Source organism: Mustela lutreola, chromosome 8 (genome assembly GCF_030435805.1).
Source record: "Mustela lutreola isolate mMusLut2 chromosome 8, mMusLut2.pri, whole genome shotgun sequence".
NCBI classification, from domain to species: domain Eukaryota; kingdom Metazoa; phylum Chordata; class Mammalia; order Carnivora; family Mustelidae; genus Mustela; species Mustela lutreola.
The window spans coordinates 124,737,154-124,759,109 of record NC_081297.1 but is presented as its reverse complement, the minus strand read 5'-3'; the positions used below and the strand labels follow the sequence as shown (position 1 = coordinate 124,759,109).

The window sequence follows — 21,956 nt, the reverse complement described above, 5'->3', positions numbered from 1 at the left end:
CATTTTGTATTGCTCATTAAGGAGCTTTTTACCATTTTCCTTCTAATGTTATTTGTGGGACAAAACAGGTCTTAGACTAGTAACCTCACCACCTTTGTAGAGAGTACCTAGCAGGCTTCCTTTTTACATCTGATCCATTCTCACCCACCATGACTCTTTTGAAATAGTTCTATGATCTAAGTTAGTAAATCCCAATTAAATTTCAGTATAATCTAGCAAGTTGAAAGACTTGTCAAAAGCATTTTAGAGGGACACCTGGGTGGCTCAGTTGGTTAAGCAGCTGCCTTCGGCTCAGGTCATGATCCCAGGGTCCTGGGATCGAGTCCCACATCGGGCTCCTTGCTCGGCAGGAGCCTGCTTCTCCCTCTGCCTCTGTCTGCCTCTCTGTCTGCCTGTCCTCGCTCACTCTCTCCCTGTCTCTGACAAATAAATAAAAATCTTAAAAAAAAAAAAAACATTTTAGATAAGGTAGGTTGGTTGCACTAGATTTGAACTGGGTGGTTGGTTTGTGAGTAGCCTAGGGAATGAATAGGGTGAAAGTCTTAAACTGGTCCCCCTCCCCCAAAACAAAATATTTGGGGCTCTGTTGTCCGTGCTATTACTCACCTCTGCACTTGTTGGTGAGAACGCATCCATAGACAATTTTAAATGGCTGGAAGTGCTGTGCTATAAAACTTTTTCACAGGCCACAAAGTATTTTCAACCATTTAAGAAAATGTTAAGTTTGTGAGCATTGCAAAGACGGGTGGGGGCTAAGGTGTAGCCTGTAGCCTCCTTGGCTGTGATTGATTATTCACTGCTCTTGTATTGGAACAGATCTCTCTTCCCCGCTCCTCCTTAAAAAAAGTGATACATTACTGTTACTCCAGTAACAAAGATGGTGTAGGTTTCCTTTTTCCCCTTTGCTGTTAATACATACATATCTTGATAATATGCAGAGATTGAGCATTTATCAAGCTCAGTTTTTTTCATGCAAGATTACTGAACATTTTCACATTGAAAATTTCTGGGAGTATTTATTTTAAATTTTTAAAATTATACAGGTTTTAAAGAAATCCATACAGGTTCCTTTTTAAAAAGTGACTTAGCATTTAATGCTTTTTAAAAATGTTACTGAAAGTTTACCTTGGGGCATTTATTTGTTATCCCTGTAATATCTATTTATCATAATCCCCATTACATTTAAATTGTTACCGTTTTATGAAGTCTACATTATACATCTTTTAACCATATTTTGATTGTGCAGTTTGTCTATTTCAGTTTACTAGATTCCCAGAAGTGGAGCTGTAAAATTTTGCTAAGTAGTACTTATTTTCCAAAAGGCTATACTGATTTACATGCAGAAATCCTTACCTGACTTGAATGTCATTTGTGTCTGCATAATATTCCTTTATATGGATATGTTATTAGTTGACTATTACCCCTTTAGTTGCCTTATCTTGGTACATAAATCTTTATCCACATCCCTGGAGAGGGTTTGGAATTCCCAGTATAATTTGATCAAAAGATGTGTTTTTTTAAGGTTCTTGATACACATTAATGGTCAAAGTATTCTTTTAAGGAATGAATTTGATTAAAAATTAAGAGTAACAGTGGGAGTTACAGTAGTGTCACTGGTATTTATTAAGAACCAGGAAATGTGATGTGCAGGTAGTATTTCCATATACTGTTAAAGAGTAACTTGGGGGATCATAAGTCATTTCAATCATACAAAGCAGAGTCACTTAAGACTGGCTTCTTGCAAAAAGAACTAAGCCTTTGGATAAATTTGGGTCTTTGCTATAACGCAATGCCGAGAGGCCTTCTCACTTGACTGTTAGAATTCAGCCAATGGCCCTGGTCAGGAAGATTTTTTTAAAAGGTGGGTGGGAAATAGTACCAGAGAAAAGATCACTTAAGTCTATTAAAAAAAAAAAAAGGGTTCTTGGTGGCTAGTAATGGTCTGCTTTGGATCTTGGTTATTAAGCCCTGCTCAGCAGAAGCCTGCTTCTCCCTCTCTCCACTCCACCTGGGTTCCCCCTCTCACTGTTGTCAAATAAGTTGTTCAACACCTTGAAATCCTGGGGCCCTGATATCACTACCTGAGCTTAAGTCCTGCTTAACCAACTCAGTCACACAGATGCTCTTAGACTGTTTTTTTTTTTTTTCTTAGACTCTGTCTTGAGGGCAGAAACCTACTGTGTGCTATGAGCAACAATGCTGGGCATAAAGCGGAGGATTACTGTGCAGCTTCTGGTAAACCTTAGAAATATAGGAAACAAGTGTTAGCCTGAAACTTTGAGGCACAATCAACTACATGACAACATTCCTGCTACAACCCAGTTTACTAGAAACAACAAACTTATTTTATTGTGTTTAGTCCCGTCGTTTTTCTACGAAGTTCATTTTAAGGGGACCTACAGGAATTCTTCCATTCCAGTGTGAAGACAACATTGGGAAATGCCAGGCTTTTGTTTTTGCTCCAACAGTCAAAAACCAGATGAGATTTGAATGGAATTTTTATGTAAGAATTCGTAAGTTGGTCTTCAGTAGGCAGTATTTTGGGGAAATAGAAATTGTAGGGGAAGGTAACTTAGCCAGTTACACTGTAATTACAGAATAGAAGAGCTCTTGGTAATTATTAACACAACCCATTGAGAAGCAGAAATAAGATAGCCATAGTGGGCCACCTTGAGACTGGTATCTTAACAGAGAAATGTCTATTTCCGAGAGTAACAGGAACACTTCACTGGTGGACAATCCCTTTTAAACCAGCTAATCCCACTAGTAAGAGATCATGAAAGAAAGTATATAAATATACTATGAAATGATGTGTATGACCACCCATGGGAGAAAAGTAAATTATTTACTGTGGAATGCCAGACACATTTTCCACTCGATGTTCAGTTATGGTTTAAAAAAAATTATTTCCATTTTTATTTGGTTTCCAAATATAAAAAAAGTAAAGATTCTTACACCAATTATCTCTGAGACCATGCAAAGCAATTTAGAGTGTATACAACAATCATTCCACACACACACCCCCCTTGTTTTGCCGCTTTATACAACTGTTTGACAGAAAGTTGAATGGCACATGCCTGGTGGGCAAATTTCACCTGTTTATTGAAACACACACACATACCCACACACACACAACCCCCAACAACAAATATTCAGGATAGTTTGCTACTTTGTGTCTGCATGTCAACTTATAACCTAGTTAACTTCTTTTATTTAGGAGGCACATGGGACTGAAAAATTTAGCTGCCCAATTTTTATCCATCTACACCACAGAAAGCAGAATGGGTCCCAACACTTTGTGAAGTTTCAAGGGTTGAGATAGTAGACACTGTCATCCATAGTAGATTCAACTATTGAGCCTGGAAAGGAAGGCTTTTCCTCCTCAACAGAAATGGAAATCTCTTTAGGGCCTTTCCTCTAATTTTGCTAGCCTGGGTTCCAGAGGAATAGTGAAGAATCCCTCATGTGAAATTCAAAGTGCGACAACTGTGAAGTATTCTTCTGCATCATACCAATTTTTGCTAGTTGCATAGACCTGAAGACCGTTGGTTTGCTAAATGGCACTGAAGAAAATCCTGACCCTAGTGGCACTACTTAGTCCAAATGTTCTTGACCAAAAAAAATTATACAACAATATTTATAGGCTCAACTTTTAAGAGATGGCTGACAATACTGTACATATTTTACATATCAAATACACAGTCTAGGAGTTTATAAAGTAAGTTCATGCATTATTACCTCTAAGAATATCATGTACAAGATCCCCCCCCACCCCCAGTACTTGTGACAGCATTTCAGGTGGACAGTTTTATATACAAAATCCAGTTCCTCTGCTGTGTTAAGGTATATAATTTAAAGACTTCAGCGATTACTGAGAAAAAAATCTTAAGTCCATTAAAGATTGAAAGTGTCAATCTGTGGATTTAAAATGTTTCCTTTTTAAAAAACACCCAGGAAACATAACCTATACAAAGAAAAATACAAAAATTCTGGATGATCATGTTTGATCACACTACGTAATTTAGAATGAAATGTCATTGGTTAAAAGTCTTTCTATTTTACTCATTCCTCTGACAGCATTAATTTGTGAACTAATATTTGTATTTAGTTCAGCTGCATTTATGGCACAAATCTTTTTCAAAACAGCTGCACCGGTTTTCCTTAGGTGTAACAGCACTCTATTTTTTAGCAGCAAGTATATTTTTAAAGGTTAGCAATTTGTAGAATGTACAACTATACTAACTTTCTACTCTATACTCACCAGTTATAATATTTACAAGGCTAACGCCTACATACAGAATCATCTTTCACTCCTCCCGCCCCATGTTTTTCTTATTCAAATGTTTCTGTCCTCCCGTCTCATTTCTGTTATTTTTGTTTTGTTTTGGTGGGGAAAGGGAGCACAGGGGCTTCAGACAAGGTACCTGTGTGTGTGTCAGTGGATTCTTGATTCCAAGTGAGTGTAAAGATAAGACAAAGTAATTCTTGGTTCAGGTATGTTCCAGTGCCCCAATAGTTATAGGATAAGTAGTACCTTACTAGCAACCTATGAAAGATGAGACATTCTTAGGTGTCTTAATAATCTAAGTCTGTAACAGTGGAACAGCAAGGAGGCCATTTCTCAACTGTGATGTCGTCACCATTGACTAGCATTTGAGGTTAGACTCTTAATTCTGTGGGTCACTACTGGTAACCAGTAAGTTTAACTAGAGGGGTCGGTAAATTAAAAAACAGGAAACATTTACCTCAAGAGAATTATGGTTCTCAAGTATTCTGTGTAGAGAGATTATGGATAAAGGGAATTGGCAATCTAGCATGCTTAACTTAAATCTCATGAATACAGTTTTTCATGATGATGTATTTATTACATGCATCTTTCTTAACATACCTCTCTAAAAATCACCAACTGTATACAGTTAATAGTCCTTTAACAGAAAGTTCGGGTTATAGAGGGAAACTGGCCCTATCAGGTAGCTAGAGACGTACCAGTTGTGAAAATTTAGACAAATGAGTTGACAAATTCCTGAAAATAGCAAATTAAGTCCTTTGTCAAAGTAGTTACTGGACCATACAGAAATAGTCAAAATCTGGAATTTAGAAATTAGAACTGTGATCCTGTGATACACGTTTTCAGATAGACAGATTTCTTTAATATCAAGATTTTTATAAATTTCTACAACATAAGAATTTGTTGACTATGTTAATGCTGTGATGAGGAAATAATTTTAGAGAAAAGATCTACCCATAAGCTGATCTGACAAAAACCACAGACTGATGTCAAATGGACGAAAAACTGAACAAAATGTGTGAAAAATTGACAACTAGAATGGGAGTGTGGGTTGGGGCAGGGGCACAATTAAGGCATCTAAAAAAAATTCCACATGGCTTTGGCTTATTAAAATATTTTACATTTTTTTTTTTTAAAGAAGATCTGAAAACATCTGAAAAACTTGCAAATTGTTTGAAAATCCTGCATGGCAAATTCAGACAGTTTGCAAGCATCATTCGGATGTTTACCAAGAAAAATAAAGAGACCTCTCCCCACAAGACTGCACATGGGAGGTCCTCCCAGTTCTATCTTCTACTGGATGGCAACCCAGAGGTCTGTGCGGCAGTCACAAACAAGGTGTTGTTATCTGGAAGGGAAGGGACTGTGGAATTTCCATTGGTTGGAGAACAACCCAGCTTTAGTTTTTCCAGGTACTCTGCATGTACAGGCTTATGACACTGGAGAACTTTGATGGCATCTTCTACTTTGAACCATTCTCTCTTCCTTCCTAGAAAATAGCAGGACATTGGTCATTATACAGTAAAGTCAATTTTAAAAAGTAGGCCAATGCTTTTATAATGCCCTTCACGCCCTCCCCCCAAATAACTTTACCGTTTTTTTTGGAATGACTTGGGACAATATGCTGGTGGAAGAATTTTAAGATAATTCAAGTGTGGACATACATATACTGATCCTCTTTGAAAAAGGGAACCAAAAGTAATTCAAGATGAAAACTATACAAGTACGAAATACTTGAATTAAGAGAATCCAGATGACAAAGGGAAAAGGAACTTACCTATATTAACAGAATCTTCCCAATCTTCTAATATTTCAGTGACAGTAAGAACATAAACATACGTTCTATGCTTTCTGTCTTGGTTCTGCTTGAATATAAAAAGAAAAGCATTTTAATCTCCAGGAGCTAGCTATTACACATTTTTGAGGGAAAAAAGTCAGTTGTGGCATACTACTGCTTAGCAATATTACGCATACTATGCTTGGCATAGGCAAGTATAATCCAGTCATATAACCCGGCACAGAAGTGAATTTTATGTGGGGGGAAAAAAAAACATGTACAATGAGGAAATTAACTCCCCCAAGTAAACTTTTGGCACTTTGATTTCAACACATGTTTTTAAGAGACATGAAGTACCGATAGTTTAAAAAGCTTCCAGGTGAACTATGCGTGGCCAAAGTTAAGAATGGGTTACTCATTTCTGAAGTATTAACCTTTTAGTCCCATGTGCTCAAACTCGATTTTTTACCCACATTAAAACTGCCACCTTGTCTTGTTTCCAGATTCAAAATTAAACATACTTTGGTTTTAAAATGAAGGGGCTCATCTTCATCTCAATTAAAAGTTAGCCCTGTCCACTATAGTCCAGGACTTCAGGTAACTGACGGATTTGAAAATTTTTTATTGATTTTTTTTTTTAAGTGGACTCTATGCCTGACCCGGGGCTTGAACTCAAAACCCTGAGATCTAAAGCTGCTTGCTGTATGAACTGAGCCAGCCTGGCAGCCTGATAGTTGCCAGAATTTTTTCTACCACAAACAACCTAATTCACTCAATCCAAATAGCACATTACGTCTTTGGGAAGTAACAGAAACAACAAAAAATGAGAGGCATCTCTCACATAAAACATTACTGTTCATTATTTTTAAGAACTTATTGTTTTACTTCTATGCCTGGAAAATCAATACATTTATTATGCTATGTTCACAAATTCACTGAAATCACCAGGGTGAACAAGGAGGACAATTCTAACTTTCCCTTACATATTCTAAGGAGAAAGATACATTGGTTACTTTTTTCTGCTCAGATTCTATGAAATTTAGCATTTGTAATGCCAATACTACTATTACCACCTACCTGTGTTACAGAAGCTTTATTTATACTGTGAGAAGTTCCCTTCAAAAATCCTGTCAACATACTGAAATGTGCTTGCTATTTGTACCTTGGCTACTCTGAATTCTAGAAAACCCTCAATACATTTTTCACTTTAACCAGGAGATGGTGCTCTTCAATTGGGTAAAGCAAGTGCTGAATTCTGGGAAAGACTGAATACTAAAATTTGAGAACTTTACAGGAGTCATCAATTCTACCAACTACTGCACAATTTCTGACTTCCGTGGAAAGCCTTTTCCATTATTTTTTTTTTTTAATTGAGAGGGAGGAAGGGAGGCCTGCCCATGCAAGCGTGAGCAGGGGCAGAGGCTTAAAGAAAAATCCCAAGCAGACCTCCCTGCTAAGCACCAAGGACCCTGAGATCAAGACCTGAGCCACAATCAAGAGTGGGCTGATGTACTGACAAAGCCACCCAGGCACCCCCTTAAAAATAAAATGTTTACGGTTCTACCAGAAGGACAAAACTAACCCTTAAGTAGTACCTTGAAGGAAAAAAAAGCTTAATTCCCTCCCTCTTAATCCTTTTAACTTACTTGCTTACTGATAGTTTTAGTCTGCTCAGGTTGTGCCAGATTATTTGGCTGGTTAGGAAAGAATGGTTATAATTCTATTATTTGAAAGGATTACTTTAGCTACTCACCTCAAATATGCCCAGGAGTCTGCCTAACTTTCCTTTGACTCCAGCCTATTAAAAAAGGATGAAGTAAAATTGTTACCTTTCCTAAGAAAATTTATACTGAAGTTATTTTCTGACTATTTCAACTTTTGGATTTAAGCACAACAGGCCCTCCTATACTAAGCCTGCTTCTGTGAAGGTTTTTTTTGAGCAATGGCAAGATTCACGACCTGTGGTCTGCTATAAAACATGGCTTAATTTATTCCATATGCAAGTTCAGACTGACCAGATTGACTGTCATTTTTTTTTTTTTAAAGAAATGACAGGGACTGACCAAAAGTTAGACTTTCTACCAATGTGGGACAAATTTAATGAATGAAAAGACGACTTTTCTGTACAAGTATGACCCTTCTTACTTTAAGGACTTTCTTTCTGCCCCACCTCCTTTTTTCTTCACATGGCTCAGGAGGTACAATTCTTTTTCTAATGTTACTCTTCGAATTCAGAGTCCTCATTACTTTTACCCATTACTGTAACAGACCGACTGGAACATCATATCCGCACCACAACTAACACATTGATACCTGCTATATCCTCTATCTAGGAAATGTTCCTCTCTCAGGAAGCGTTCATCCTTTAAGACCCATCTCTATGAAACCTTTCTAACTAGATAACCAAGACCCAATGAGAGCATTAGAATTTGCTTCCCGTTTATACCCTAACTGCTGCTCAGTAATTTAACAAAGAAAATTCTATCTATGAGCAACTTTAAGAAGATAAGCAGGCCATGTATGCTTTTGTGTATTGTGCGTGCCTCATTTTATTCAGCTTTAGGATAAAACAAAAGCAGTCTGCTTATTCCTCTGACAAGTCTAGCACATGAATGTCTCTGTGCATTCCAGTGTACTACTAGCTGCTCAGAGACAAGGTCCCCATATTATCTACTGATCACTCATCAAGCTTGTCGTCTGTTAAACAATTCTGGGGGATGTCTACATTGCTTTTAGCTCTGTTTTACCAGTTAGCAAATGTATCTTCTTAGCAAAATGCTACCTTAGTTGCCTGCTTAAAAATGTTGAACAAAGAGAGAACCCATGTGACCTGCCTTGTTGTCTTCTCAGTGCACATGTAGCCCAAGCGCCCCACAGACACTGTAAAACTTCCCAAGCACAGCCTGTGTGCAAGGACAGCCAATAAGCTACTGCAGTTTATCTCACCTCTTCGTACACCTCCCTCACGGCAGCGCCACCAGGTTCCTCCTCTGGCTCCATGCCTCCTCCAGGGACAATCCACTGGTCAGGGTACCGGCTGCTGCTCACCAGCAGCACCTGCAAGGAGGACCACCACCGTACACTCCTGCTGCCCAGGGAGCACCGCAGCCCCCCAACACCACCCTCAAACCTCCACTGGGCTGGGAAGCCCTTCCACATTAACACACCTTTCAGAGTCATTCAAATAAGAGGAGTGCAGAGTCTATCACAAACAAGCAATGACAGCTTTTGTACACACAGTTTTTCAGAATTCAACAATATTGTGCTCACATTACTACACCATCTGAATGAACCTAATGAAATCACTTTAACTACCAGATTCAATTCGTGACATTCCAATTCTTGGAGACTAACAAAAGATAGAAGCCAAGACTTGGTTTACTAGCCTCAGAGCTGTATGCGCTTAGGTTTGTGGTCATAATATCTGTTTTTTAAATTACAAAATCTTATCATTCTCCCAAATTTTAAGAGTATGTGACCCCAGGCTCATCACTCTGTTCCCTCACCTATGGAATGTATGAATACTTAAAAGGTATCTAAGACTGAGAAAGGAGTAGGGAGATTCAGGTAAAGCCAATGCTCAGTATATAGAGAGTTCCTATTGTATTTACGCTTACAATTGGGTGGAAAGAAGTAACCTTCATATTCCGAACTAAGTATAAACGAACAAAAGTCACTTCTTTTCTAACAGGCAGCTGTAACTTACAATCTAGAAGAGGGCTGGCAAGCTACAGTGTGTGTACAGCTTGTTTCTGTACAGTCTGGGAGCTAAAAATGGTTTTGCATTTTCAATTATATGAAGTTCAAATTCCAATGTTCATAAATTAGAAAAATCTAGCCACACTCATTCATTTTTACATGTTGTCTATGACTGCTTTCATACTCCCAACAGTAGACCTGGGTAGCTGTGACAGAAAGTGTGGCCCACAAAGCCCCAAAATATCTGGCTCTAAAGGGAAAGTCTGCAGACCTCAATCAAGAGTAGCATTAACCTTGAAATATGCAAGCACTTTTTTAAAAAAAAGGATGGCATTATCAGATTATCCTAGAGGATCATTATTTTAACAGTGCCTGAAATAAGAATTATGTATTTATCTTATGAATGAAAATTTGTGAGCTAGGGTAGGTTAAAATTCACCCTAATTAAAACACAAAAGCTATGATAAATAACCAAAGGTATTTGTGAAGTAACAGGTGCCTTAATCAACTTGAACAAAAATGTTCACCAAATTACCTTGGTATACTGCCTTCAGAACGTAAACCATTCTCACCAGATACATCAATCAATTCAGAGCCAAGTTCAATCTGTGAGGTGTGTACTGGTTGTCCCACATGCATGCCAGTAGTTCTATCTGCTCAGCTCCATCCCTACTGCTAGCAGCTGCTGGAGTAGAGAGCTCACAGCCAGGATGGGAGTTGCCTCCTACTCGAGGAGGCCACCAGGAACGCAACCTTCCCCAACTTGAAGTGCCAGGCTGACAGTAAACAGTTCAGCAACTCCCACCTTTCCCCAAAAAAACTCTAAAGTTCGGAGTTGGGAGTTCAGGGAACACGTATCCAGGCACATATTCCCTCAATCTGAAAACTAAGCAGCAAATTTTGGCCTATGGACACACCATCATTGCAAAATGATCGATCAACATTCAAGGGGCCTGAGCATTGTTTCCCTCATTCCTCATCTGGAGAGGACTCTATTGCTTCTACTGGGACTTGAAATTAACTGGCAAAACAGTGCAAATCCAGAGGAAGCACTACCAGATAACAGCTGGTAAAACCTTAGAGAATAGTTATGGCTGGGACGCCTAGGTGGCTCAGTTGGTTAAGCAGCTCAGGTCATGGTCCTGGGGCCCAGGGATGGAGCCCCTCATTGAAGCCTGCTTCTCCTTCTCCCTGCTGCTCCTCCTGCTTGTGCTGTCAAATAAATAAAATCTTTAAAAAGAAAATATTAATGGCTGACACTGAAGGTACCACACCACCAAGTCCAAATATCGCAATTCTTGTAAAATGAAATGTAAGCCTTAAATTTAAGCTTTCTTAAATATTAGCAAACAGGGCTTACATACCAAAATTAGAAATTACAGAGCCAGAATAAGCAAATCCAGCAAGTAGAAAACACTGGTTTGAACTTGAAGATGTTTTTTCCAACTGTACAGATCACAACCAAGGTGTTTCATTTCTGGATGCACACAATGAAGGCTGCTGATCTACCATTCAGTACACCAGTACCATCCTCTCTAAAATCAAGCGTCTGTCCTTGTAGGGCTGTTTAGTGTTAATGAGAATGAAACACCCTAAGTCCTGGCCAAGGCAACTGAACTCCCATTACAAATTACTCAATATCCTCAAAAAAAAAAAAGAAAAAGCCATCTTAACATTTCTACAACATCCCCAATCTACTAGATCTGTAATATAGGTTTAGCATGCTCACTGATGCTCTGAAAACATTATTACTGAAGTAACAGAGGTTTTGATATCTCATTCAGTTAGGAGTATACACCAAAACACCAACAGCTGGCAAATCCATCCCTGGTTGTTCATAGGTTTTAAATTCCTTTTCAAATACTTTTCTGGGCATTATTACATTTTGGGTATCCAACAAGGTAATAGTCTGCCACATTAGTGACAAGGTGACAGCTGTGAAGAGGACATTCAGCCTTCCAGATAAGCCAGAGTTGAGACCAAAGGCAAGATTTATAAAAAAGAGGTTAGCCAACCCACCAGGCTGCAGAATTAGACTTGAATCAAACTCAACCTCAAAGCCAGTGCTGTTAGATTGTGAAAAGTGAAGACATTTCCTTGATTCAACCCGCTCACCTTCATATAAGCATTCCTGCTGCTGTACTATCAAACCTCAACCCCTCCTTCCATGTATTGAACAATTATCAGAACACACCACCATTTCCTTATCACAGTTAAGAAGTCAATTCTCACACTTGTCTTTTTGTTAGACAACGTTTTAAGCATTTGGAATGTAAGTAGTAATTATAATGGTCTACTTGGAACCAGCCCTTAGTCTTACTGGACAAAGGTCTGTCAATGAATTGGGAGTATCTCTATACTCTGTATCACCTAGTGTAAGTCCTCCTCACTGGGGGTGTGTAAGAGCTTATAAATGGCGGGGGGCGGGGGATATGCTGTGTAAGGTTTATGTAATGCAGTTATGCCCTCAGAAGATGCAGGTACTTGAAATTCCTATACACCACGTGGCCCCCAAATGTCATTTGTGTTTCAGCTTTTACCCTTATTAACTGTTCTTGGTCACAGTCAGCTTCTGGGAACAACTAGTCATTACAAATGACTACTTCTAGTGGGGGCAAGCTATCTGGAGAAACTCGGTGATCCCTAAATGGAAGAATGAAGAGTTATATTTTGTGAATTATAGTTATTTAGAAGCTGTATTGGGGTTTTTGTACTTTCTTCCCACATTATCATGAACCACGATGCATGAATGATTAAACCATCTCTACTGTAGTAACTATGTTGTAGGTATTTAGCCAAAATTAGGCCAGCAAGCAGCACATTAGGAACACCAGTGTACACACAGACATTTTAAAAGATCAATGATTACTGTATCCATTAACTGTTATTAATAAACAAATTAGTACTACTTTTTGGACTATACTACAGTGCACTACAGAGGCACAGTGCTAGAGGAGGATCAGAAATATGGGCTCATTTTGGGAAAATGTGCTTAACCCAATGAGATTACTGTTAAGCCTGGAAAAAGATCAAAATTCAAAATCTGAGGTGTGGGTTCTACTGAATGCATTTTTGCACCACCAGAAAGTCAAAAAACCACAGGCTGAAACCAGTGAAGTCAGGGACCATCTGTATGAGATTGGTAGATGGATGAATGCCAAGTTGCGCTAATGACATTTTCTCCTAGTATGTCAATGTTCTGAAGCTCTAGGTAAGCTTTCTTTCACCATTTACAGAAAGCCTTAGTAATACATACCAAGAGCCTGAAACAGATGCAAATTTTGCAGAAGTGCCTTTCCTTTGGAAAGTGGCTGGCTGAGTGGCCTAAGAAGCCCTTTAGGTTTGGGAGAGCTTTAGGCATAGGTGACATTTCCGATGTTTAGAAAAAGCTGCCTTTGGAGAGTTAATTTTAATAAAAGTGGTCTCCATTTGAGGCAAGTTATCTTGTAGGACTTAAAATCTAAAAGGATTTCTGCAAAGCTTAAGCCCCAGAGTTTACATCTGATAAGTCAGACTACCTACTGATCCAAGCAGACAAATGTGGTAGGTAGAGACTTAACCTGTACTAGAAGTCTCTTTCTTATTAAGACTTGTTTTTATTAGGGCTCTGGTTTTGGAATTCTGCTTTCCCTACCAATTCTTTTTAGAACTCTGCTTTCCCTCAAGGCTTAGTTTTAGTGCATGATTTTGTAGAATTCAGACATTTAGTTAATACACATTTGGCATTTAGCAGACTGTAGAATGCAGCCCCTGGCTCAAGGAGCTTAAAAGCTAATTAGGGGAGTAGTGGGTAGTCTTTAAGGCTGTTTTGTTAGTGTTTCTCCCTCACAACTGTGCCTGGATTCCACCCAAAATCAAGTCCTTTCTATTTCTCTTTTTAGCATTCTATCCTATTTTGCTGCCAGATCATCCACGAGCTTGCATACATTTAAAATGTAAATGTTCCTTGTTCAAAACTAAGTGTTCCTTTCTTTTTTTTTTTTTTTTTTTTTTTTTTTTTTTTTTTTTTTTTTAAAAGATTTTATTTATTTATTTGACGGAGAGAGATCACAAGTAGGTAGAGAGGCAGGCAGAGAGAGAGAGGAGGAGGAAACAGGCTCCCTGCTGAGCAGAGAGCCCGATGCGGGACTCGATCCCAGGACCCTGAGATCATGACCCGAGCCGAAGGCAGCGGCTCAACCCACTGAGCCACCCAGGCGCCCCTAAGTGTTCCTTTCTTGCCTAGCAACTCCTTAGCCTTACATTTAAGGTGCTTTTTTTCCCAGCAGTTCTCTGTCCTATGCCATCCTAAGCTGCAGCTCAACTAACCCACAGCCCCAAGTTTTGCTGTCTGTGATGTTTGGTCCTTCCTCTCTCACTGAAATCGAGCTCCAGTGGATCTTAACCCTGGAGCATGTTAAGTTACTCTTCCCTTACTTTATTTCCCTTTATGTAGGTCATTTGTCTACCCTCCCACTGGAGGGTATGTTTCTTAGGAGTTGACACTTTCCATCTCTGCAGCCCTGTTCAAACTCTCATATACCAATAAGTTCAAAATAATCTATTTTTGGTTACCTTTTGTGAATGTATTGTTCTTTTTCACTGTACAAGCACAGTATCCCAGCTAATCAACGGGAAGCTTATTTTGTGGGATTCTGTGTAAGCCCAACTGCCAAAACTTCTATAGGGTCGTTCCCTATAGAAATAACTAGTTGACCAAGAATCAAATGAACAGAAGATTTAGAAATAAAGCACCTGGGCTCAAAATTATCTGCCAGCTTTTGGGACCTTGGGATAAGTTATGTCTGCTGACTTATTTCCTCCTGTACAAGAGCTAATGCTTTTTACCTCACAGGGATGATAAAATGGGCAAATATATACCCCCCCCCCCCCCAAATAAAGACTGCTGTTAGGACAACCTTCTTTCCTAAATCCTAAAACAACCTGTTCTCAACTATGGGCTGAGAACTCCAGGAGAAGAACCATACTGGAACACTGTAACTTTTTGTGGTCAAAGAGCAATTACTATTATTTTATTTCAATTGACACTCTGTAACATTTCATCCTAAAATAAAGGCATACATTTAAATCTCCCAACCAGGACCTAAGTGGTGTTAACCCAGTGTGTGTGGTGGGGAATTCTCACCTGTTAGCTAAAGAGGTGGATTCAGGCTGTTTTGTATTCTATCCTTGGAAGGCTACCAGTGTAATTTTAGTAACGTGGGAATAAATTAATAGGAAAACAGCAAGATGTCCTGGAAAGCTAACAGGGGTCATTTTGTAACTATCATATAATGGAAAGAGCCCCCAAAACTCACAACTCCAGAAATGAAGATCCTAGAGAGATACATGTGAAAGTTGGCTGTGCATTTCACTTAGAAAATTCTAGAGCCTTCCCTTAGAACATAAATTCTGACTTGGTTTCTTCATCTGCACTGTACCAGATTTGCCAAGTTTTACATAACAGATTTCTCTAATACTCCAGAGCTTGCTCCTTACTTCATTTTATGTAATGGCCGTAGCACCTTCACTCAACTAGAGGCTAGAAATTTAGCATTTATTACAGTAGGGAACAATTTCCAAGCACAAAAATAATTCATTGATCTACTAAGGTTATCTCTGAAGCATTCTTCAAGCTTTGCTTTTACTACTCACACAATACAGATCATTTCAATTTCCTCCCATTTCCTGTATTTTGTCCTGGGAACTGTTTTATTTTTTTTCCAAAGCATGAATTCCAAGTTCAGGTTATGGCAAGACTTCAAAGTTATCACTTCCAGAGAGTCTTCCAAGCTTAGCCTCACAAAATCTCTCATTCAGCAAATAGTGTGCACCCAACTGCTAAAGAACCCTGTGCCAAGAGCCCAGCATCAGGAGCAAGGAAGGGCTGGATCCTGAATTGTGAATCTACCACTTCCTAGTTATGTCGTTTGGGGAAAGTACTAACAATCTCAACTGTCTCCTCACCTATGAACCAGCACTCAGAGGATGAAATGTAACAAACCTACAGGTCTTCAGGCAAGCAAGCCCCACGTATCCTAAGCACTCAACTAAGAATGTGATTACACAATAGTGAGCAAATCAGACAAGATCCTCGACCTTTCTTGATCACTTTGGGCTCTTCTTTTATATTCAAAGCTTGCTTTTTTCCTAACATGGCCCTCCCTCAACAATGTTCTAATCTTTTTAAATAATGGAATATACTTAATGCTTATTGACTATTTATTCTGTGAATGTTAAAAAATCTTTCCCCTCCCACCTTCTAGCTTTCCTAACTGGGCCCAGGTCATAGTTTTCTTCTGAAAACTCAAGAAAATTTAGGCTAAAAACACTTACAGGCCCCAAACTAAGCACCAATCAGCACTAAAAGGCTTGGTTTCTTAAAATAAATAAATAAAGGCAAAACAAGAGTTTGAAGAGCATCATTTGAAGCACTTTGATTTTCCTCAGCATAGTAAGAACTATGCTACTAACTGTATACACTGTGTCATACTCAGCCTAACTACAGGGATCAGCAGTAAGGAAGCCGTTACATTTCCTATCTCCAGCTTTAGCCTGGTATTTTATTGGACACAGTTGGTTATGGAAGCAGAACTCTTAGTTTTTTCTCTGCCTAATCATTATAGGAATGGCAATGCTTTATAAAAGATTTTCATGGCTACCAATCAACTAGTATTGCCTTAAGCAAATTTAGAACAGTGAACCATTTTAAAATTAAATAAATGTAACATTGAAATAAGGAAAAACTGCTTTCCAGGAAAAACCTCAAGGGCCTCCTATCAACCCAACGCAGGAGTATGAATTACAGAAGACTGACTGCTTACGCTTAGAACAAGGAAGGATGCTCCTCTCCAGATGTCAAACCAAACAGCAAAGTAAAGGAGCCTTGGTAAATAACGCTGAGAACTAGAGACTACGCTCTGAAAATGGCAACTTTGCCCATCTCCCTCTGGCCTTATTCCACATTTTTCACTAGCCATCTTCCTGCTGTCAGAAAACTTTAAAAAAAGGTGGCCTTAAAAAATACATATATCACGGGTAATTATGCCAGGTGCTTACGGGTTAAAGGGTCCACATCCGAGTCCGATTTGAAAAACCAGACTGAATGGGGCTTTATTTTAAAGCACGGGGTCTGTTTGGCCAGTCCACAAACATCCCTAGGTTTAATCAGAAAACGCAAACTGCTGTAACGTTAAAGGAAAATGTAACAGTGGCAGCGGCAGGAGAGCTTGGGTTGCAACACTCACGCCATTTCTGCCGCCTCTGTTAACACTCGAGGTTTATCTGGCTTTACACTCAATTCGCCTGTTAAGACGGTGACTCCCGCCAGAAGCGACCTATTCCGCCCGGGACCTTCCCGCGGGCCAGGAGACGTCTGGGCCTCAGGTCCTCACGCCGCCCACCAGAACACTGGGCTGGGCCAACCCCTTTGTCTCCTCCATCAACCCAGAGAAAGGAAGGAAGGAGGGAGGGCGAGCAGGAGGGAAGGAGGGAGGGGGGCTAATCCCTCCCAGCCCCGGGGCCAGACGAGGAGTCGGGCAGGGAAGGGAGAAGGCGAGGACCCCCACCCCGGCCGGCCGCGCCCCCCACGCCCCCGCCCTGCTCCGGCACCCCAGCCGCGGAGGGTACCCAGCGCGCCGGCGGCCCTCACCTCGTCCTCCTGCTCGCTCCGGAAGCACAGGCACGCCGCCCGCTTCTTGAAGCCCTCGCGGTCATAGGTCCGCGTCTGGTTGGGCTTGAACTTCATCATAGAGGCGGGCTCTTGCTGCCGCTGCTGCTCCGGCCGCCGCCGCGGGGGCCCGGCCGCCGCCACCCCGCCGGGGAGTTGGGGCGCGGGCGAGTCGGGGCACAGGGGGGCGCCGGGAGGCGAGACGGCGGCGCGGGGAGTGGCAGCGAGGCCGGTCAGTCCCGGAGTCGGCGGCCGCTTCGACGCGGGGCAGGGAACAAGCGCGGGTCACTGCAGCCCGGGTGCCGGAGAGGAAACGCCGCCTCTGCCCGGGCGTCCGCCGCTCTCCATGGAGCCCGCCGCCCGCTCGCCTCCGCTCTCTCCTGCTGCCGCTGGAGGTGGCAGCGCCGCCGCCGCAGTCGCCGTCGCCGCCGGGGGGGAAGAGCGAGGCTCGCGGCTCGCGCGACAAGAAGACAGTTGTACGAAGTCCCGGCGTTCAGGCGGCAGCGCCGCGGCAGCTCCGCGCCGCCCCCACCGCGCGTATATTTAAGTGGGCCCGCGCAGCCCCGCCCCCGCGCGCCCCGCCCTGCGCGCGCCCCCGCGCCTGCGTGCCGGGACCGTTGCGGCGGGGGAAGGGCGGCAGGGGGCGGGGTCTCGGCCGCGCGGCCGCGTGGGTTCCGCGGAACCTGAGGCGCCTGCTGAGACACCCGTGAGTAGGAAGCAGCAAAGCCCCCTCCCTCCGTGTGTATAAACACCGCCCCTTGCCCCGCGGAGACCTTAAATGCCGTCTCCAGGAGAGGAGGTCCCCCGGCGCACATCTCACAAAGTTGCACCCGGGTCAGGCAGCGCCTGGAGGCGTCGCGGCGATGGCCGTGTCCACAGTGACGGACGTCCCGAACTCGCCCGTGAGGTGTTGGGGGGGACGGGAGGGTGAGGCCTAGAAAGGGGAAGACGTCGGTTAAGAGGGTTTTTGTTTGGAGGGTTTTTTGTTTTGGGGGTTTGGTTTTCCGGAGGAAAGAAGGCAGGTTTCTTTCTCCCTTTCCTTCCCTTCCTCTTCCTCTCTTTTCTTTCCCTGTCTCTGTCTCTCTCTTTGCTTAGGGGGTCGTTTGCATTCTTTCAGGAGTCCGTCCAAGCCTTCTTTGAAGCCATAGGTAACGACCTCCACGTGGTCCCACGCTCCGAAACGTATTCATTAATATTGGCGATGGCTAATATTTACCAAGTGTTTTGCACTTGCATTTCACACTAAGTAACGGGCACAGTTAGGGACTGGGGCCAGCACATATAATAGGATTTCTGCCATCTGGGAGTGTCAAGTCTTCTAGGGACTTGGGACAAACCTTTCCATTTCAGATGGTCACTCAGGTTTTAAGATTGGAGCCGGGAGGTCCCCGTGTTACGGAAGCCAACCCCGTCCATCCTGCCCCCTCCACGGAGCCCAGGCTACGTGGCCCAGGAACTCCACAGACTTCCAGCCACCTGTGACCCTTCGGTTTTCATTCCCAGAGGGCCTACTGTGTGCCAGGCACTGGCATCTAAAACCAGCCCCTGCCCTTCCAGAATCTTGGGACTGTGAGAGGAGATATAGTCAAATACCACACAATCACACAAGTACATGTAAAAACTACAAATGTGATAAGATTGAAGGTGGTGGAGGGTTTCACAGGGGATATGATCAGACCTGCAAGTCAGAAAATGCTTCCTGAGGTGGGAGGTCAAGAGCTGAGGGCCAAAGGAGAAGGAGAAGGGGCTAAGGCCACCAAGAACCTGGTCAGCTTACAAGGTGAAGGAAACTGGGACTCATGCAGAGTCCACTGGGAGAAGGAGCAAGGAGAAATGAATAAGGACCCATGTGGCTGCAAGCAGGGTGGGGGTAGGTGGGTTCCACCCTGGCCCAGAGGGCTGTGAGGCCTGATTGTTCCCAGCCTGGGGTCCCTTGGAGAGTCCAGAGTAGGGCACTGGTCTTCCTGTTCTAGATTCTGACCTCCAGGTTCATGACCACTGCATCTAACTTCACCACCTTCCTATTTCCAGGGCCAGGGAGATGCAAGTTTGTATAATAAGTTAATGTTGGAAAAGGGATTCAAGAAATGAGATTTTACCGTGGCACAATTGGAAATCTTATCAAGTCCATGCAGGGACATTTTCCAAGCCTTAGCTTTCTTACAGAAGCTGCTTGAAATTTATTTCCTGATTTATAAACAGGGACTGAACACATGTAGCTAGGGGCTCCCTTTTGGCTAATATGCAAATATTGTTTTAAGATAATTGGTTCAAATTGACAAAATGAGTAATCTCACCATAGTCTTTTTATTTTATTTTTAAAAAGATTTTATTTATTTATTTGACAGAGATCACAAGTAGGCAGAGAGGCAGACAGAGAGAGAGAGAGAGGAGGAAGCAGACTCCCCGCTGAGCAAAGAGCCCGACATAGGGCTTGATCCTAGGAACCTGGGATCATGACCTGAACCAAAGGTAGAGGCTTTAACCCACTGAGCCACCCAGCCGCCCCTCACCATAGTCTTTTTGAATGATAAAGAAAATCAAGTTTTTCCTCTGCTTCAAAGGTCTAGCTTCTGGTTTGTGTGTGTAGTGAATATTAGTTTGGATGTTGGTCTACTCAGATCTTTTTCATTTAGTAATTACATGAGGTGAGGCATGAATCAGAATTAACTGAGGAGGAAAGAGGAAGAGACTGGAATAGACTCACTAAAGGGAGGAAAAACTGCACAGAAAACTGGCGAGCATGAGCATGGGACCCCTTGCTTCAGGTTCCAGACCATTGCTTTTGGTTGGAATGATCTTGTGTTCAGGTCTCACCTGCACCAATCACTATATGTAACTTTTCTTACCAGTCAAATAGTATGATATCATTTATACCATCTTGTACAAGACCACAGTGGATCTGAGAGTGCTTTAAAATTATAAAGTATTTAAACATAGGATATTATTAATAAGGACATTACCTTTGGTGATCTGTCCTCCTCCTCCATTTCTTCAAGGAGTAGAGGAATAATGCAGAGAGCTAGGTGCTTGGAAAGGGCTGTGAGTTGTGAGGGAAGGGTTTTAAAAGGAATTTTGTAACATGATTTGAATGGAAGAATGCTATCCTATAAATAACCACCCCTACTTTTTTTGAACCAAAGGCAGAGGCTTTAACCCACTAGTTAAATTAATTCCTCTAGTTAATTAATTTATTTATTGGGTTATTTTTTTGCAATTACTTGAGAAACACCTAAGAGAAGAGGAAATTTTTGTCTGACTAAAATGGTAGAATAGAGAAAGGCTGAATTACAATGCTGGATCCTCATTTTTCTATGTCATTTCCTCCATAGTAGGGTACACACCCCAGCCCAAAGCTCCCTGTTTAGTATTGTCTAACACGTATTTTATGCATCTGAAATGAGCTTAGGCACCATTCAAAGCTTAGATCATATCCAGTCAAATCACAGTTGAGATAGACATTAGGTTGTTTTTCCTCTGCCTGGCCGAAAGGACTGGGCGACACCGGCCAGTTTCCTTGGGGATCAGAGTCCAATTTCAGGTTAATCTGTTTAGTGCACTTAGCACAGTGTTGTCTTACCTGGAATTCAACTACACACGGAGCCATTTCTTGTACTATTTTCAGATATTTGGAGCCATCGGAGAGGAGAACTAACATTCCCTCTCCAGGGTACTTCTTTTCCCTGGGTCCTTTAATGGGAGGCAGTGCAGTGGGGGGTGCCAGGCTGGGTACTTCTCTTGTAATTGACTCACAACGTTACCATAAAGTAAGTTCTGTCTCTCAAGGTAAAACTGATCATGACAAATCATCCCTCCCTCTGTCTTTCCAATGCTAACAACAGCTCGTCAGTTACTGTTACTCAGTGCTGGGTGCTTCTCACGATCACAGCGGAATGATTGCCACAGCAGCATTACGAGACAGCTTCTAATTATTGTCCCCAGTTCACTGGCAAAGATACAGGGATGTCTTTTCTCTCTTTGCCGCCCATATTCTTAACTCCTGCACTGTATCACTGTAAGCTTGTCTTGTCTCTTATTACATGGTGATTATTTTGTATGTGTTATGTTCTGACATGGGATTTCTTTCCTTTTTAAAATGAAAAAGGAGCTTCGCTTAAGGTAGGATGGTAAGAAAAGCTCTTACAGTGCAAAATGGAAGTCGAAGTCTTCGATGCCTGTCATCCAAAGTGATTTTCTTTCTTTTTCAAAGGCGCAGATTAGAATGGAATAGGCAATAGTTGAAAATTCAAAAGCCTTAAATTAAACTAAAGCTTTAGGATTAAAAATCCTGGAAAGGATTAATGCAACCAGCATTAGCAAGACTTTAAAAGAGACTGTTTGGTTTGCCTGTTTATAAGCTGCTCTTTCATCAAAGTAGAGAAATGATTTTCAGATTTACAACTCATTTTCCATTTCCTCAATTCCTGTTTATAGCAGAGCACTTTGTTTCACACGCATCATGTTTATGTGCAGTTCTGGGTGGCTAATAAAAATGTTTACCGGGAAGCACAGCTCCCACTTTCCTTCTTTATCATTCAGGGAAA

At 41.7% G+C, this 21,956-nt stretch overlaps 1 protein-coding gene across 6 annotated transcripts; it reads right to left on the bottom strand.

The window, feature by feature from the left end:
• Positions 1-2,881: 2,881 nt before the first annotated feature.
• On the bottom strand, positions 2,882-17,507 carry NUDT4 (nudix hydrolase 4). 6 transcript variants are annotated; one of them, XM_059186513.1, is made up of 5 exons: positions 17,395-17,507; positions 9,012-9,122; positions 7,819-7,863; positions 6,066-6,153; positions 2,882-5,777 (listed from the first exon to the last, which is right to left on the bottom strand). In XM_059186513.1, exons 1-5 carry the CDS (start codon positions 17,491-17,493, stop codon positions 5,575-5,577), a joined length of 546 nt encoding a protein of 181 aa, XP_059042496.1. In that variant the 5' UTR covers positions 17,494-17,507; the 3' UTR covers positions 2,882-5,574. The 6 variants fall into 6 exon arrangements, with proteins under 6 accessions (XP_059042496.1, XP_059042497.1, XP_059042498.1 ...); XM_059186514.1 differs by having other exon boundaries at positions 6,066-6,150; XM_059186515.1 differs by lacking the exon at positions 7,819-7,863.
• Positions 17,508-21,956: the final 4,449 nt, after the last annotated feature.

Bases quoted from the DNA above. Each gene is read 5' to 3' on its own strand.
- NUDT4 (XM_059186511.1), bottom strand. From the start codon at position 9,245: ATGACTCTGAAAGGTGTGTTAATGTGGAAGGGCTTCCCAGCCCAGTGG. The intron at 6,154-7,818 runs GTGAGTAGCTAA...TTTATATTCAAG, and splicing joins GACTCCTGGGCATATTTGAG to CAGAACCAAGACAGAAAGCA. The intron at 5,778-6,065 runs GTAAGTTCCTTT...GCTATTTTCTAG, and splicing joins GGAAGATTCTGTTAATATAG to GAAGGAAGAGAGAATGGTTC.